General features: G+C 44.9%; 1 protein-coding gene across 1 annotated transcript in view; it reads right to left on the bottom strand.

The window, feature by feature from the left end:
* Positions 1–16,059, bottom strand: part of aff2 (AF4/FMR2 family, member 2) — a gene marked incomplete at its 3' end in the record, with an annotated part of 168,969 nt that overhangs the window by 55,879 nt on the left and 97,031 nt on the right. The window contains exon 9 of the mRNA XM_084150056.1: positions 6,023–6,077. Coding sequence (XP_084006182.1) covers positions 6,023–6,077 — 55 coding nt within the window. The remainder of the gene's footprint in view (positions 1–6,022; positions 6,078–16,059) is intronic.

The raw sequence follows: 16,059 nt of genomic DNA, 5'->3' as shown, positions 1-16,059 counted from the left end.
TGACCCCCTCTCAATCAGAAAGATTTCTGGCTCCCAGGTGTCTTTTATACAGGTAACGAGCTGAGATTAGGCGCACACTCTTAAAGGGAGTGCTCCTAATCTCAGTTTGTTACCTGTATAAAAGACACCTGTCCACAGAAGCAATCAATCAATCAGATTCCAAACTCTCCACCATGGCCAAGACCAAAGAGCTCTCCAAGGATGTCAGGGACAAGATTGTAGACCTACACAAGGCTGGAATGGGCTACAAGAGCATCGCCAAGCAGCTTGATGAGAAGGTGACAATAGTTGGTGTGATTATTCGCAAATGGAAGAAACACAAAATAACTGTCAATCTCCCTCGGCCTGGGGCTCTATGCAAGATCTCACCTCGTGGAGTTGCAATGATCATGAGAACGGTGAGGAATCAGCCCAAAACTACACGGGAGGATCTTGTCAATGATCTCAAGGCAGCTGGGACCATAGTCACCAAGAAAACAATTGGTAACACACTACGCCGTGAAGGACTGAAATCCTGCAGCGCCCGCAAGGTCCCCCTGCTCAAGAAAGCACATATACATGCCCGTCTGAAGTTTGCCAGTGAACATCTGAATGATTCAGAGGAGAACTAAGTGAAAGTGTTGTGGTCAGATGAGACCAAAATGGAGCTCTTTGGCATCAACTCAACTCGCCATGTTTGGAGGAGGAGGAATGCTGCCTATGACCCCAAGAACACCATCCCCACCGTCAAACATGGAGGTGGAAACATTATGCTTTGGGGGTGTTTTTCTGCTAAGGGGACAGGACAACTTCACCGCATCAAAGGGACGATGGACGGGGCCATGTAACGTCAAATCTTGTGTGAAAACCTCCTTCCCTCAGCCAGGGCATTGACAATGGGTCGTGGATGGGTATTCCAGCATGACAATGACCCAAAACACACGGCCAAGGCAACAAAGGAGTGGCTCAAGAAGAAGCACATTAAGGTCCTGGAGTGGCCTAGCCAGTCTCCAGACCTTAATCCCATAGAAAATCTGTGGAGGGAGCTGAAGGTTCGAGTTGCCAAATGTCAGCCTCGAAACCTTAATGACTTGGAGAAGATCTGCAAAGAGGAATGGGACAAAATCCCTCCTGAGATGTGTGCAAACCTGGTGGCCAACTACAAGAAACGTCTGACCTCTGTGATTGCCAACAAGGGTTTTGCCAACAAGTACTAAGGGATGTTTTGCAGAGGGGTCAAATACTTATTTCCCTTATTAAAATGCAAATCAATTTATAACATTTTTGACATACGTTTTCTAGATTTTTTTGTTGTTATTCTGTCTCTCACTGTTCAAATAAACCTACCATTAAAATTATAGACTGATCATTTCTTTGTCAGTGGGTGTCATGCCCTGACTCAGGGGACACTTAAATGTTGAGTCAGGGTGTGTATATTGTTTGTTGTGCATTTTCTATGTTTGTATTCTAGTATGTGTAGTTCTATGTTGGCCGGTGTGGTTCCCAATCAGAGGCAGCTGTCGCTCGTTGTCTCTGATTGGGGATCATACTTAGGCAGCCTATTGGCACTAGATGGTTGTGGGATCTTGTTCCGTGTAAGGTATGTTGTGTGTTCTACCTTGGACTTCACGTTTCGTTTCCTTTGTTGTTTTGTCGTGTGTTTAAGGTTAATAAACATGTACGCATATCACGCTGCGCCTTGGTCCGTCCCGTCCTTCAACGAACGTGACAGAAGATCCCACCAAACGAGGACCAAGCAGCGTGCCCAGGCGGAGCGAATAGCCATGTCACAGGTGGGCAAATTGTGGTCATGGGAAGAGATATTCGGGGGAAAGGACCATGGGCTAAGGTAGATGCCCAGGCAGGAGAGGAGCAACGGCAACACGGAGGAGGCCGGTCGAGGAGGAAGCCCGAGAAGCAGCCCCAATAACATTTTGAGGGGGGGCACACTGGGTGGTTGGCGGAGCCTAGGGTTAGAGCAGAGCCAACTCCCCATACTCACGCGAGGAAGCGTATGACTGGGCAAGCTCCGTGTAATGCGGAGCTACGTACTGTGTCGCCAGTCCTCGCACCAAGCCAGTGGTGCGCGTCCACAGTCCGGCCCGGCCTGTTCCTGCTCCTCGCACCAAGCCAGTGGTGCGCGTCGCCAGCCCGGCCCGGCCTGTTCCTGCTCCTCGCACCAAGCCAGTGGTGTGCGTCGCCAGTCCGGCCCGGCCTGTTCTTGCTCCTCGTACCAAGCCAGTGGTGCGCGTCGCCAGCCCGGCCCGGCCTGTTCCTGCTCCTCGAACCAAGCCAGTGTTGCGCGTCACCAGCCCGGCCCGACCTGTTCCTGCTCCTCGCACCAAGCCACTCCGGAGCCAGAGCAGTCCGCTCCACCGGTATCCAGTCCAGCTCCGGTCAGCGGCTCCAGTCCAGACCATGACGTCAGCCCCTCTCCAGGTTCGGGGTCTCCCACACCAGGGTCCAGACAGGGCCTGGCGTATCGTGGGAGGAAGGAGAGGGGAAGCAGCGCGCCAAGGTCCAGACCAGACCAGGGGCGCAACAGGGAGGCGGAGAGTGAGAGGTCGTCACGCCCCGAGCCGGATCCGCCTCCGAGGCGGAATGCCCACCCGGCCCCTACCCTGTTATGTTTATATTGTGCGGTCGGAGTCCGCACCTTTGGGGGGGGGAGGGTACTGTCACGCCCTGACTCAGGGGACACTTAAATGTTGAGTCAGGGTGTGTATATTCTTTGTTGTGCGTTTTCTATGTTTGTATTCTAGTATGTGTAGTTCTATGTTGGCCGGTGTGGTTCCCAATCAGAGGCAGCTGTCGCTCGTTGTCTCTGATTGGGGATCATACTTAGGCAGCCTATTGGCACTAGTGGGTTGTGGGATCTTGTTCCGTGTAAGGTATGTTGTGTGTTCTACCTTGGACTTCACGTTTCGTTTCCTTTGTTGTTTGTCGTGTGTTTAAGGTTAATAAACATGTACGCATATCACGCTGCGCCTTGATCCGTCCTTCAACGAACGTGACAGTGGGCAAACGTACAAAATCAGCAGGGGATCAAAAACTTTTTTCCCTCACTGTAATAGAACAACAACACATTGTAACAAACAAATGAACATTAAAATGTTTCCTCTTCGATGGCAGTTCAGTGGAAATCAATTACACATGCAGACAGACACAAGTGACTGTAGCATGCTACTTCATAGTGAATGAAGGGTGCACAGGGAGACGAGTGTCACTGCTTCATCTGTAGTCCTGAAAATATGATGCCAAGTTCCCTTTTAAAGCATATTCATCCGCTTAAATAGTGCTTGAGCAAGGTATACAAATAAAACCGCATGGTACCGACAAATAGTGAAGCAGTTGGCCACCACAACCTGTCCCGGCTACCACCAAGGCACAGAAAGGCCCACAGCCACACACTGGCCAGGCAGGCTAAGTTTATTGCTGTGACCATTGATCTGTGTACAGTCCATTTATCATTCATGAAAGGAGCCAGTGATCTTCACAGTATATTAGATGAAACAACTCTGATCATCTGTCAACTGCTCTCTTATTGCTGTTTCCCTCTCCACAGGGATTTGGGCTGCTTCCATCCTTCTTCCCTATTCACAGGTTGCTAGGCAACACAGCTGGGGGCATGGCTGCAAGTGTGTGTGGCTCGGCGGCGGCGTAGATGCGTACTCCGGCAAACTGTTTAAATGGCTGCTGGGGCTATTTTCATGCTTGTGAGGTGGCTTTGGGCATTCGTTTCAGGGGTTATGTCTGTGTGGGCAACTCAGAGGGTGGTTATCACTAAGGAGGAGGAGAAGGGAGAGGGGAGGGATGGGGCTGTGCCAGTGTCACTTTTGTGACTACCATTAAATTAGCCTAAAAAGGCCAGCCATGACCAAGTGCTGATCTGTATCACCAAGATACAACACAGCTCAAAGCAATATTTTCATGAAATTGACACAAAAAGAATTCAACAATATTTAAGAAGACTTAATTGTGGAAAGCAATGAGAGTGATGCACTGCTATTGCATTTACTGGTCCATTGCCTCTAGAGAGCACAATATCTTTCCAAAAGTAATATATGCCACACAGTGATGTATGCCCCCGATTTGTTTTCAACCTGAATATTCAACTGCGGCGTGATTGAGAAGCATTAGCTCGGTTGTGAGACCAGTCTTACTGGGAGGGTAGAAAGGTCTGTTTTAAATGAGCTCATTCTAATACTAGCATTTGATGATACAGGATTTGAGACATCAGATGAACAGGCCTCTTCACTCACTCATCTGCCTTCAGACTCATCATCTCCATCTCCTCTATCTCTTAACAAATGATGTCATTGAACTTCGATACCCCTTGTTAAAATACTATCATTAGTTTCCCCCCATCTATGGTGATCAGTCACAGCAGCATCCTATTCATTCGGGGTAGGGGGGCTCTTTTATCATTAAGAGAGAAAGCCGGCTAACGTAAATAAAGACACCACTGTTTGTGATGACTAGATTTCTTCTTAATCCACAAGGACATCTGAATGAAAATATGGCTGTTGATTTAGGGGAGAATGTTTTCATTTGGTTGGCCCTTTCACTGCGGTATTTGCTGAAGAAACTGGGCAACAAAACCCTGGCTAATTGACCACAGTCCTCAATGCTCCTCTGTGCTGCTGCAGAACTAAGCAATGGAACATTCTCACAATTTTGTCAAAAAAAATCCAAAAATTCATACACGGCTAGAAAATCTCCAGTGAATTCTGGTAGACAAAGGGGAGAGGGAAGGAAGTGCTTGCATGGAGGAAAAGGAGGAATGCATGAACAAAACAGGGGTGAAGTGTTTCTAGCTGATGAATAGCACCAGGTAGCTGAATAACAGTGAGGTCAGAGGTGCTAGCAGCTCCAGCAGTCCGGGCACAGCAAACCCCCAGGCCCCCTCCTGGCCCCCCTCTCACGTCTGAGGACCACATCCCTACCCCTCAGTGCCAGGTGATTTGTCTGAGGTTGGGCTAGGCTGACCTTTTTACTCTATCCACTGTCATAACAGCACCAGAGCTGGGCTGAGAGCAACACACAAGGACAGGAGGGAGGGAGAGGGAGGAAAAAAGAAATGGAGACAGAGAGAGTGTAGAGAGAAATATGGGGAGAAAGAGAGGAGAGAGAGAGGGATGAGAGAGCGAAAAAACCCGGCAGAGAGCCTGGGCTGATTGTAATTGCTTTAGATACAGCACTATGCGGGCACTGGGAGATAGAAGCAGCAAAATTACTGCTGCAGGTTCTCCCCAGCCCCCTCCTGCTTCTCTGTCAAAAATATATTAATTATACCTCCTCTCTCTACTGTGTTGGAGCATGCTGATCCACTGTGTCTGGCACTCACACTGGGGCCGTGTGTGTGTGTGTGTGTGTGTGTGTATGTGTGTGTATGTGTGTAAGTGCATGTTTTTATGTACGTGTGTGGGTGGGGGCGGGGTTGGTTAAACTGGTTGCTTATATAAGGACGGGGTGTGTTTTTTGTTTTTATCTGTATTGTTGTGCATGTAGAGGACATGGGGAGGAGGGGGACCAAGCAGACGAGTGTGTGTTTATTTGTGTACAGACACTGCTGGTGTATTGCAGGCGATGACAGCATGATAATGTACCATGCACTCATTTGCAGTAAGCCACTTATAACCATACAGAGATGCAAATGCATTTCACATACATACTGTACAGCATGCTGCACACGCACGCTACTCGTATACAAACACACACACACACACACGCACACACACACGCACACTCACAAACCCACACTAATATGGGAGTGCAGTGCTGTTGTTAGAGCGATATTAGAGCCCTGTATTCACTGAGTGAGTATTATGGCCTTAGCGTGTAATAACTATTATTAAACTACCAACTGGTCGAAGGTCCTAAATGGATGATAACTATGATCAAAATACAAAAGAAGCACAATGAGAGAGCCATTTCAAATTAACTAATCCAACAGTTCCTGCTGTGTTATTTTCTGGCTCAGAAATGCATCATAGATAGAGATACAGTATACTGTACACAGAAGGGTGTTGATGGATTTTACCTGTTGTTCAGTGTCCTCCTCGTCGCTGCTGATCTTCAGGTCATCCTCAAGCATTCTGCAGAAAGACACAAAGCACTAGTCAGGTCAAATGGACAGTTTCAGGTGACCATTTTGTGTCCTTCTTTATACAACAAATTCCTTTATCATCCACCTCTCTATTTTCTATGATGGTGGGATTTTGCTTATGATAGAATATTAATTAAATGAATAACCCTGTAATAACCCTACAACCATTCCCCATATAAAGTCATAACATATAGTACTGCTGAGGAAATAACTTTTATATTATTCAAAGCAGTGCATGTATCAGGTATTCTAAGAATCCTTTTTATTAGGACACAAGCACAATGCATTTTTGGATGACGTGCCATTATTTACAGAAGAGCAAAATGCATCTCTCCATAGTGAGGGATGGCATTACTCTACTCTCTGTTATATATATATATATATATATATATATATATATATATATATATATATATATATATATATATATATATATATATATATATGTATCATCTTTCAATGCAATTCAACATTGAAAAAAACATCCAATCTCTTAGCTTGCTTCAGACTCATAAACTATCAAAAAGTGTTTTCAGAAAGAATGATGTCATCTGACAAATGGTTATGGGGTGTGATGACATCATAGTAAAAACATAATAAAACCGGGCCAGCAGGCAGGCTAGCTTAGCAACCTACATTTCTACATAGCCACTCCGGGCCAGTCGGCCACTCTAACACAACATGACTGTTAAAAAAGAACCCGGGCGAGGAATTTTCCCCTGAGTTAGAACAATAAAAGGAGCTCTATGAGAGAGGGAAATGTGTTTAAAGTTTAGTTTTCTATGACCTAAGCTGTCGTGCAGCATCTTAGATTGGGCAGAACTTTGAACAAAATTGCCAGTCATTACTCTGGTAATATTTAACAGATGTCAGGAGAAGAAACCTTCGCAGCACAAAACCAGGTGGCTGAGGTGGACGCTTCCAGTGGATTTGCACTCAGTTGGAGCCAAACTGAGGGGGTAATGTCTGTATGTACATGCATGTGTGAGTGTGTGTTTGAGAGAGAGACACAGAAGAAAAGAGAGAGAGAGAGAAAGAAAGAAAGAAAGAAAGAAAGAAAGAAAGAAAGAAAGAAAGAAAGAAAGAAAGAAAGAAAGAAAGAAAGAAAGAAAGAAAGAAAGAAAGAAAGAAAGAAAGAAAGAAAGAAAGAAAGAAAGAAAGAAAGAAAGAAAGAAAGAAAGAAAGAAAGAAAGAAGAGAGGGACAACATGAATAAAGAGTCGACTGTCTGTGGTCTATTACATTTTTAACTTCTCTCCAGCCAGTGTGGATAATCCAGCCTTTAATTGGAGGTAAATCAATAGTAGGAAAATGCTCCTATAAATTCACCTAAACAGTGTACACTGCAGCAGTTTACCCACAGCCCTATTCACTCTAGGAGGAGAGGCATGGTTATACTTTTCACTTTTATGACACCACAAAAGACGTGCATAAAAACGATACCCTCTTAAAGAAGTCCTGAAGACCCTGTAAATGATGAACGTAGGTTCGATTGCACATCTGTTTGAAACATTGATAGACCTCCGATCCAAATGAACTGCTTGATAAATAATTAGCCCCATCTCTCTGTCAGGAAACCACAGATATGCAGTTGCACCAACATCTCAGGAATAACAGGACGTTCTAATAAATGCCTTTGAGGAGACATAATAGACTGTTTCAGCTGAGAGTGAGATAGTGTTTAATGGCCTAATTGGGCCTGTGTTTATCACTCTGCTAAATCAACCTTGAAACCACAAGGAGGACAAGGAGTTAAACTGAGTTTTATATTATTTTAACTTGAATATAAACACTTCGGCAGCACGGCTAGAAGCGAGCTCACAGAAATATTCACCTCATTAAAATTGGCATACCATGAGACAGAGAGACCCAATCTGCCTTAAGTCACTTTTTTAGAATCTCCTTCTTTCCTGCTTGGCGTCAGTTGAGTGTATGCTTAAGGTTTAACGTTTTGGCAAACATATACGTTCTTTTACAGGCACTCAAAGCACCTTGATAAACCTGAGTGAAGCGCAGTCTAATGATTCAGATAGGATTAGAGGCAGCTCTGGTGAAGCCAAGAGAAATATTGTGATTTACAACATCCTATCTTACCATCAGGACCATTAACATGGAAACAGAATGACAAACCCACACCATGTATTTTTCACTGAAGCCACCCATGAGTGAGGCTCATTTGAATTGTGCGGTTGGCACTGGCACTGTTTCGTCCTGTTTCTTCACTTTTAGAAAAGGCAGTACAGGAGTGTCTAGGGCAGGGTAGAAGTGTCTCGGGTACGTCAGGAGTGTCTAGGGCAGGGTAGAAGTGTCTCGGGTACGTCAGGAGTGTCTAGGGCAGGGTAGAAGTGTCTCGGGTAGGTCAGGAGTGTCTAGGGCAGGGTAGAAGTGTCTCGGGTAGGTCAGGAGTGTCTAGGGCAGGGTAGAAGTGTCTCGGGTAGGTCAGGAGTGTCTAAGGCAGGGTAGAAGTGTCTCGGGTAGGTCAGGAGTGTCTAGGGCAGGGTAGAAGTGTCTCGGGTAGGTCAGGAGTGTCTATGGCAGGGCAGGAGAGGGCAAAGGGAGGGTCAGGGAGGGGAAGGTTAGTCAGGGCAGCAGGGCAGTTCAAGGGGTGAGGGGCAGAGGGGTGATGAGGAGAGAGAAGAGGAGAGGAGGAGTGAGGAGGAGAGAGAAGAGGAGAGGAGGGGTGAGGAGGAGAGAGAAGAGGAGAGGAGGGGTGAGGAGAGGGAAAGAGAGATGAGAGGCAGGACAGAGCTGAAGAGGGCAAGCCCAGACTAGAGAAGCACAGCTGGTGGAGCGCAGCAATACAGCAACACACAGTGACAGAGTCTCCTGGCACTTGCCCACTAGAGAGCCAGCGTAATGATAGGGAGGGACAGGCACAGGCTGTGATCATTAGCCACCAGCTAACTCCCAATCACTACCTCTGTCTATCTGTCAGCACCCTCAGGGAAAATCTATTTCCAGCCTTTCAGAATTCACATATACTGGAGACAAACTATGGCAAGTCTTTGAAAATGCACATACTATATAGACAAATGTTCGGGAATTATTGTGACAAGTAACTATGATATTCTGAATGAACTAGATGCTGGAATTTTGATAAGGTATTATATATTATTTTAATGTACAGTTGAAGTCGGAAGTTTACATACGCTTAGGTTGGAGTCATTAAAACTCGTTTTTCAACCACTCCACAAATTTCTTGTTAAGAAACTATAGTTTTGGCAAGTCGGTTGGGACATCTACTTTGTGTATGACACAAGTAATTTTTCCAACAATTGGTTACAGACAGATTATTTCACTTATAATTCACTGTATCACAATTCCAGTGGGTCAGAAGTTTACTTGCCTTTAAACAGCTCGGAAAATTCCAGAAAATGATGTCATGGCTTTAGAAGCTTCTGATAGGCTAATTGACATAATTTGAGTCAATTGGAGGTGTACCTGTGGATGTATTTCAAGGCCTACCTTCAAACTCAGTGCCTCTTTACTTGACATCATGGGAAAATCAAAAGAAATCAGCCAAGACCTTAGAAAAAAATATGTAGACCTCCACAAATCTGGTTCATCATTGGGAGCAATTTCCAAACGCCTGAAGGTACCACGTTCATCTGTACAAACAATAGTATGCAAGTATAAACACCATGGGACCACGCAGCCGTCATACTGCTCAGGAAGGAGACACGTTCTGTCTCCTAGAGATGAACGTACTTCGGTGCGAAAAGTGCAAATCAATCCCAGAACAACAGCAAAGGGCCTTGTGAAGATGCTGGAGGAAACAGGTACAAAAGTATCTACAGTGGGGAGAACAAGTATTTGATACACTGCCAATTTTGCAGGTTTTCCTACTTACAAAGCATGTAGAGGTCTGTAATTTTTATCATAGGTACACTTCAACTGTGAGAGGCGGAATCTAAAACAAAAATCCAGAAAATCACATTGTATGATTTTTAAGTAATTAATTTGCATTTTATTGCATGACATAAGTATTTGATACATCAGAAAAGCAGAACTTAATATTTGGTACAGAAACCTTTGTTTGCAATTACAGAGATCATACATTTCCTGTAGGTCTTGACCAGGTTTGCACACACTGCAGCAGGGATTTTGGCCCACTCCTCCATACAGACCTTCTCCAGATCCTTCAGGTTTCGGGGCTGTCGCTGGGCAATACGGACTTTCAGCTCCCTCCAAATATGTTCTATTGGGTTCAGGTCTGGACACTGGCTAGGCCACTCCAGGACCTTGAGATGCTTAATACGGAGCCACTCCTTAGTTGCCCTGGCTGTGTGTTTCGGGTCATTGTCATGCTGGAAGATCCAGCCACGACCCATCTTCCATGCTCTTACTGAGGGAAGGAGTTTGTTGGCCAAGATCTCGCGATACATGGCCCCATCCATCCTTCCCTCAATACGGTGCAGTTGTCCTGTCCCCTTTGCAGAAAAGCATCCCCAAAGAATGATGTTTCCACCTCCATGCTTCACGGTTGGGATGGTGTTCTTGGGGTTGTACTCATCCTTCTTCTTCCTCCAAACACGGCGAGTGGAGTTTAGACCAAAAAGCTCTATTTTTGTCTCATCAGACCACATGACCTTCTCCCATTTCTCCTCTGGATCATCCAGATGGTCATTGGCAAACTTCAGATGGGCCTGGGCATGCGCTGACTTGAGCAGGGGGACCTTGCGTGCGCTGCAGGATTTTAATCCATGACGGCGTAGTGTGTTACTAATGGTTTTCTTTGAGACTGTGGTCCCAGTTCTCTTCAAGTCACTACATGATTTGTAAGTAGGAAAACCTGCAAAATCGGCAGTGTATCAAATACTTGTTCTCCCCACTGTATATCCACAGTAAAATGAATCCTATATTGACATAACCTGAAAGGCCGCTCAGCAAGGAATAATCCACTGCTCCAAAACTGCCATAAAAAAGCCAGACTACGGTTTGCAACTGCACATGTGGACAAATATCGTACTTTTTGGAGAAATGTCCTCTGGTCTGATGAAACAAAAATTTAACTTTTTGGCCATAATGACCATCATTGTGTTTGGAGGGAAAAGGGGGAAGGGTTGCAAGCCGAAGAACACCATCCCAACCTGTGAAGCACGGGGGTGGCAGCATCATGCTGTGGGGGTGCTTTGCTGCAGGAGGGACTGGTGCACTTCACAATATAGATGGCATCATGAGGAAGGAAAATTATGTGGATATATTGAAGCAACTTCTCAAGATATCAGTCAGGAAGTTAAAGCTTGGTCGCAAATGGGTCTTCCAAATGGACAATGACCCCAAGCATACTTCCAAAGTTGTGGCAAAATTGCTTAAGGACAACAAAGTCAAGGTATTGGAGTGGCCATCACAAAGCCCTGACCTCAATCCTATAGAAAGTTTGTGGGCAGAACTGAAAAAGCATGTACGAGCAAGGATGCCTACAAACCTGACTCAGTTTTATCAGCTCTGTCAGGAGGAATGGGCCAAACTTCAACCAACTTATTGTGGGAAGCTTGTGGAATGCTACTATTTAAAGGCAATGCTACCAAATACTAATTGAGTGTATGTAAACTTCTGACCCACTGGGAATGTGATGAAAGAAATAAAATCTGAAATAAATCATTCTCTCTACTATTATTCTGACATTTCACATTCTTATAATAAAGTGGTGATCCTAACTGACCTAAAACAGGGAATTGTTACTAGGATTAAATGTCAGGAATTGTGAAAAACTGAGTTTAAATGTATTTGGCTAAGGTGTATATAAACTTCCGACTTCAACTGTACTTCATATTAGGTCATCTGTATATCAAGAGTGCCTATATGGCTGAAGGAAATGCTATTGCATTACCTTATTAAAATGATATGTGTCTTGAGCATGTCTGACTGACGTGACAAGCTGTTGAGAAAATAAAAGAAACCGCCAAAATACTTTCTCAGTAAATCGTATAAATGTGGTAAATGCCGGTTGTCAGAGGCACTACAGAAAAACATTCTAAACATATCTAATCACCAATGTTCTGATGTTGACATTTCTCCTGAACACAGAATCAAACTGTTTATCACTGACTGTAGTACATGTCAATGTGTCACTTATACATAATTGCACTCATCAACAAGACCCCTCTCTTGGGTATTGCAGTAACCCTCCCTCCCCCTACTGCCCACTGTATTACTGTTATTATTCCCCTGCATGCTCTCAAGTTATTTTTAAATGGAGCAAAAGGGCTGCTAGACGGGCATTTAAGTGTGACCCTCTGTGTTTTCAGTTTGACGGCAGAGGTCAACTTTGTTAAGCGTATATACCCCCGCTCCTTCCCATTTAGCTAGGTGGGCTGGAAGCGCCACAATAGCAACACCTCTCTCCTGTCTCTTCTTGAGCGCTAGGGAGGCATGTCACCACTCACCAGGCAGCTGGGGACCCTGGGAGGGCGGGCCACCCTCCTCAGAGGTGGAAGAGGGGGAAGGGAGGAGTGTTGTACTGTGCACCCCCGGGGATGTGGCACTTCACCGGTGGATGACTGACCCCTGAGCCTCTATCCTTCCACGTCCCTGGTACCTGGTAACTAACTCCATGGTACTGTGCCAGGAGACAGACACAGCGAGAGACAGCATCATCTCAGAGGTATCAGGTACTTGTCTGTGTCAGAGGGGACATACAGTAACTGACTCTAATATCCCCTACAGCGACAGCTCTGTCACTGTCGAGCTGTACTGTCATAGTGAGAGAGAAATAAATGAAGGAGAGGGTTAATTTTAGATGCTGTATTCTACTGTTGTGTATGTGGGTGGTTGTGATGATGACAGGGTTAATTCTGGGTAATGCACTGGTTGTGGTGATTCCCTGATGCTGTGTTAGACAAGGAGAGGAAGGGGAGGCAGAGGGGAGGGGAGATACATTAGTCTTGTTACGTTCCCCCTTAGAGGTATAAGATAACTTTTCGCCAGCCTTTCCTATTCTCTATTCCCTCCGGAGCGAAAGCCTGCAACTATAACTGTGGGGGCCTTAAAATGAGTGTGCTTTTAAATATTCAATCCATCTCTACGTTATTGTGTCAATCAGTTCCGAGGTACACGGAAATGCACTTGGACAGATGGAAGTAAATAAATATGCTGTGCATTACCCTAGGAGACGTGTGTGTGTTTTTCCGTGTGTGTGTTTACTTGTGTGCGCGTTTGTGTGTGTGTGTGTCTAGAGCTCACATGCAAAGTGCCTGTCATCCGCTGTGCTCCTGTCTCCTGCCCTGAGACACTGCTTTGTTCCAGATCAGTCACTTAGAGCAGTCGTCTGAGGAGCCAGTCAGCTGAGAGAGGGCCATCAACACTCCCAACATCACTACCCATGCCGTGTGTGTGTGTGTGTGTGTGTGTGTGTGTGTGTGTGTGTGTGTGTGTGTGTGTGTGTGTGTGTGTGTGTGTGTGTGTGTGTGTGTGTGTGTGTGTGTGTGTGTGTGTGTGTGTGTGGAGTCTGAAGCATAGGATGCATAAGAATAAGTGAATATGAGATAAAGGGGCACGTAACAAGAGAATATTGTATGTTTAAATGCATATGGAATGGGACTATACTGTACTGAAGAAATTACTGTGTATACTATGAACGGGGAACATGAGTGGGAATGAGCTGGAAACAGAGATCCGGTGAGAGCTACAGCGATCAGAGGGAAAGCATCCTGAATCCCCCTCTCCTCTCCTCTCATCTCCTCTCCTCTCCTCTCCTTTGCTGCTCCCTCCTTCCAGCTTTCTGCCAGGCCTGCCTCTGATTTAGAGTAGGGGATCTCTCTGGTCCCTCTACACACACACACACACACACACAGGGCCCCAGCCGTACTCTGAAGCCTCTCTTTTTCTAAGCGATGGATTATTTAGATTGGCCCTGAGCCATCTACCACTCTAATTTCCGAGAGCTTGAGAGAGAGAGCTGACTGGAGTGTCACATCAAGAGGCTATGTTGACGCTTGTGATGGATGCCTTTCCTTCGTCTCCTCTACCTGCCTGAGAGGCTCCACTCTGTTCTCTGCATTTATTTCAGCCACGTAGGAAACATCTGACTACTGCTTTTTTCAAACTCCCCTCTCTTAGTCGCATATAACAAGCATTCACCTCACCATTAAAGGCACTTGAATATATACATTCGGTGGTCATGAATTCCCTGCAAATATTTATCTTTAGAGCGATAGTACCAAGAACAGATACAGTACGGAGGCATCCAAACAACTTACAGTAGAGAGCTTTACTTACTGTAAGTAACACTCAGGTCCCTCCTCAATACCTTATTCAATGCTATTCTGATAGCATGGTCACAGCAATTATATCTGTGGGTTGTGATGATACTATATTACCTTAGTGTGGAAGGACACAGTAAATGCATAGTGAGGGCAGAACAAACGTTATTATCCTTCAAAGAACATTTCTGAAGAAAAGCATTTTTACGAGGGGCCTTTGTTAAAACTGTGATTTGAGCAGTGGTTGTTGCCATGGCAGTGTGTGTGTGTGTGCATTTGTGTCTGTGTGTGTGTGTTTGTGTAAGTAATGGCGAGAGGTGGTCAGAGGGAGGGGTGTTGTGTGACTAGGAGCGCCGGAGGGGGCTGTGATGCAGTTCGGGTCCAAACACAAGGCCTCATTAGAGTCTGGAGCCTCAGCCTTCTGCCATGGCAGCCCTGCAGGCCACAGGCAACCTTTCCCAGGCACGCAAGCAGCCTCTCTTCCACTTTGATGACTTCCTGACTTTATTTAGGTCTGCAGACCCATGTGATATAAATACTGTGAATCGCAGAGCCATCACCAGGAGCCAATCAGATGGAAGCAAAAAAAAACATGTTTGTTGCTTTGCTCCCACAGGGTTTGCTTCTTCATACTACAAGAACTTTGTGTTACTTCAGCATGCAGGGATGTTGTTTATGAAGCGTGCAGAATAAAGCATTATCGTTTAAGTATGTTGAGGTCATTGCATACTTTGTGTCCTGGCTCCTCGGTGACCATGAAAATACTGGCACATGATTGCATTGTGATTACAATGACTTCATGAGAATTCTACCGTGACCACACTGACAGCTATGAAACTGATATTTTCAACTTCTCATCATATCAGTGATGCCAAAAACTGATCTCATGACACACTAAACATAAACAATTAGACATGTGAGATCATCAATCAGTTTGTATTGCTAGTAGTATGGGTGGGATTATGGTTCACTGTTTAGCTATAAACAAAAGACTCCACTTTGCCAGATGATTAAATGACCCATCAAGTTAGCCAGGTGTGTCTGGGGGTGATTACGGTCATCTATTGTATTTCATGAACATGTGTACATATCTAGACAATAGTGACCCATCCACTTAGCTAGCTGTGGCTGGGGGGGGGTTATAGCATTTCTTTCACTTTTTTTTTTTACGATCACAGATAATTACAAAAAATAATCTGATCATAATCGAATCCATAAAATTACCCATATCCGTTATGATACTTGTTTTGTCTGACTACTCGGCACACCCCTAGTGTCTGGATAAGCATCATCTAATAATTATAAAATATTTATAAAATATTTTTATCTGGACACTTTCTATTTTTGATATTGCTACTATGCAAATACACAAGTAACCATTTTCCCTTTACACCTTCTGTATCCTGTGCATATAGTGTGTGTTTACCAGAGACGGTAATGTGAAGAACAACATGACCTGCACCAAAGTCAGATTAGGATATAGGCCAAGGATTGATAAAGTGTTTTCCTTATTGTTTTTCCTTAATGTAGGCTAATACTTTCACCACTTTTAATCTTGAAATTTGGTTGTTTACTACACTACCTTACTCACTCTGTTTAGCACATGGCCTCACATGCGAATCCTTAAAGAGATGGGTGGGGCTAAGGCTTAAGATGGTGTGAACGATGCTGAATAGGTGTAGACAAAGAAGAGCTCTACAGGGGCCATTTTCTCAAAAGTGGGGTTACAAGTTGATCAACTTTCAAAGCAGAATTACTTTCCCATTGG

This window comes from Coregonus lavaretus (assembly GCF_964263955.1).
Source record: "Coregonus lavaretus genome assembly, chromosome: 32".
Classification (NCBI taxonomy): Eukaryota; Metazoa; Chordata; class Actinopteri; order Salmoniformes; family Salmonidae; genus Coregonus; species Coregonus lavaretus.
This window is presented reverse-complemented; position numbering and strand designations above follow the sequence as displayed.